The sequence below is a fragment of the Penaeus japonicus genome, unplaced genomic scaffold (genome assembly GCF_977035675.1).
Source record: "Penaeus japonicus unplaced genomic scaffold, GWHDUDI00000001_assembly GWHDUDI00000023, whole genome shotgun sequence".
NCBI lineage: Eukaryota > Metazoa > Arthropoda > Malacostraca > Decapoda > Penaeidae > Penaeus > Penaeus japonicus.
Window position 1 is genome coordinate 9,843,997 of NW_028234425.1, and position 2,500 is coordinate 9,846,496.

General features: G+C 34.5%; 1 protein-coding gene across 1 annotated transcript in view; it reads left to right on the forward strand.

Annotated features, from left to right (window-relative positions):
* The window catches only part of LOC122262948 (calcium-activated chloride channel regulator 1), a gene marked incomplete in the record, with an annotated part of 655,339 nt that overhangs the window by 461,552 nt on the left and 191,287 nt on the right, over positions 1-2,500 (forward strand). Inside the window, 1 exon segment of the mRNA XM_086550102.1 lies at positions 1,579-1,876. Within this exon segment, the coding sequence (XP_086406228.1) occupies positions 1,579-1,876 (298 nt within the window).

The following is a 2,500-nucleotide window of genomic DNA, read 5'->3' on the forward strand; positions in this document are numbered from 1 at the left end:
TTGCGATTCAATTAGACGACAGGCGGTTCTCTCCGGGATCGAAGCGACACCAAAGGCCGTATTTGAGCTGACCTCATTTGACTACTTCTCCTTGGGAGTATCTTGGCAATGAAAAAGAGGCTATTTTTTCATTTCTGTATCTTTCCTTTCCATTTTTCTTTCTGCGGGGGTATATCCATGCATATATGAATGTATATATGTATGTATATATATAATATATATATATATATATATATATATATATATATATAATATATATATTATATATATATATATATATATATATATATATATATATAATATTATATATATATATATATATATATATATGCATATACATATACATATACATATACACATACATATACATACATACATATATACATGTTTATACATGTATATACATCTTCTAACTTCCCAACCATCTATCTCATTTCATTTCCTCACTTCTCTCTTTTATCTTCTAACATCGCAACTTCTCTCTTTTTCATCTCAATCCCTCCATTCTTCTCTCTCTCATCTTACCAACTTTCCCCAAATCCTCTCTCTCTCTCTCTCTCTCTCTCTTTCATCCAATCTCTCATCTCCTTTTCCTCTCACTCTCACATCTTTCTTATCTCCCTCTCACATCTCATCCCCCAAGTTCCCCTCTTCTCCCTTTTCTCTCGTCTCTCCATCCTTTTCTCTCGTCTCTCCATCCTTTTCTCTCCCCATTCCTCAGAGCAAGAAGTTTATGTTATCCCTGACCCTCAGAGGAAACCCCGCGATAAAGTTTTATAATCCTTAAACCCAGAAAAGTGTCCGTGGGGCAATTATATTCCATTATATCACTATGAAGGCGTTTGAGAATACACCTTACAATGGGTTGTAGAGATTGGCTGTCCTTTTGCCTTGGTTTGACTCGGTCCCTTTAAGTGTTAGTTCCTTATCTTTAATTATTATTAACGTTATCATTATTCTAGTAGTATTGTTATCGTGATGAGTGTCATAATTATTTTTTATCAGTAGTATCGTTATTATTACTTCAATTATTTTTTTATTGTTATCATTGTTATTATTCTTATCATTATTATTTTTCTTATCATTAGTATTATTCTTATCATTAGTATTATTATTCCTATTATCAGTATCATTATTACCATTATTATTTTTATTTTTATCATTATCATCATAGTCCTTATGTTGCTTTGATTTAATTTGTTTATTCTTCTCTTGGTTTATTTTAATCTGTCTTAACTATCGTATTTTCCCCTCAAGTTTACGGTATATTTCTCGATATGGTAAGAGAAAGCCAGAAGAGATTATCGAAATTATCGAAAGAGCATAAGTGAGGCAATCTAAAATCATTTAATCAATTATTCATACCGAGATTAATGTAATGAAATCATGCTCCATCATGCGGATTATACAGTATTAGATCATTATTATTTTTTCAATAATCTAAAGATATTATTACTGCAACAGCTGTAAAACCTATTTAATGAAATCTTAACTATGATCATTAAGGCTGTTATCATTATTACTATTGCTCTCTGTGTTAAAACTCTTAGTAACTATATGTTTTATTTTCTACTTCAGGAGGTGATGGGCCGAGCCTCCTCGCAACTGTACCTGGCCACCGGCAGCCGTGCCTTCTTCAGGAACGTGGTCGTTGTCGTCCCTTCCTCATGGTCCTCCTCAAGATGTCCTGGCACCCTCAACTTCACCGCCGCCCCGCCTATCGCCCCTGCCTTCGTCGTCGCCCAGCCCCACCCGGTGTACGCCCACGCCCCATGGACACTCCAGGTGGGCGGGTGTGGCCAACCCGGAAGGAACATTTACTTCACGCCGCGCTACTTGGCAGAGACTAACTACACCGAGGCTTTGGGAGATCCAGGTAGGATGTGAATGAATAATAAAGGAGATAGTGATATTGAGAGAAAGAATAGGACAGAGTGCTAGCCAAAGTGAAACAGAAAAAAAGGTTTCTGTTTCTATTATTGGTGTGTGTGATTATAACAGAGAGAGATATATAATCAATTCAAAAAATATATATGTATAAAAGTACTGAGAGAGAAGTAGTAAAGAGAAGTAAAGAGGGAAATACATGTAATTCGATAATGATACAGACTGATGGATAGAGATAGAGATAGAGATATAGACAGAAAGATAATCTAAGGATTAGAAAGACAGAGAAAGAGAAAGACAAAGGAAGATTGAGGTAGAGGATTTATAGATTGACTAATAGAACTGAGTAACTAATGTATTGATTGGTTGAATGAGGTAGACAGATGAGTAGGTACAAGTCTATAGATAGATATAAGAATAAACAGATAAGATAGATAAGTGGACAGATACATAAATAGAATGATAAACATATATAATATAGATAGATAAGTAGATAGACAGATATACAGATAGATAAGTAGATAGCCAGATAGATAGATAGTAGATAAGTCTATCTATAAATCCTCTACCTCAATCTCCCTTTGTCTTTCTCTTTCTCTGTCTCTCTAATCCT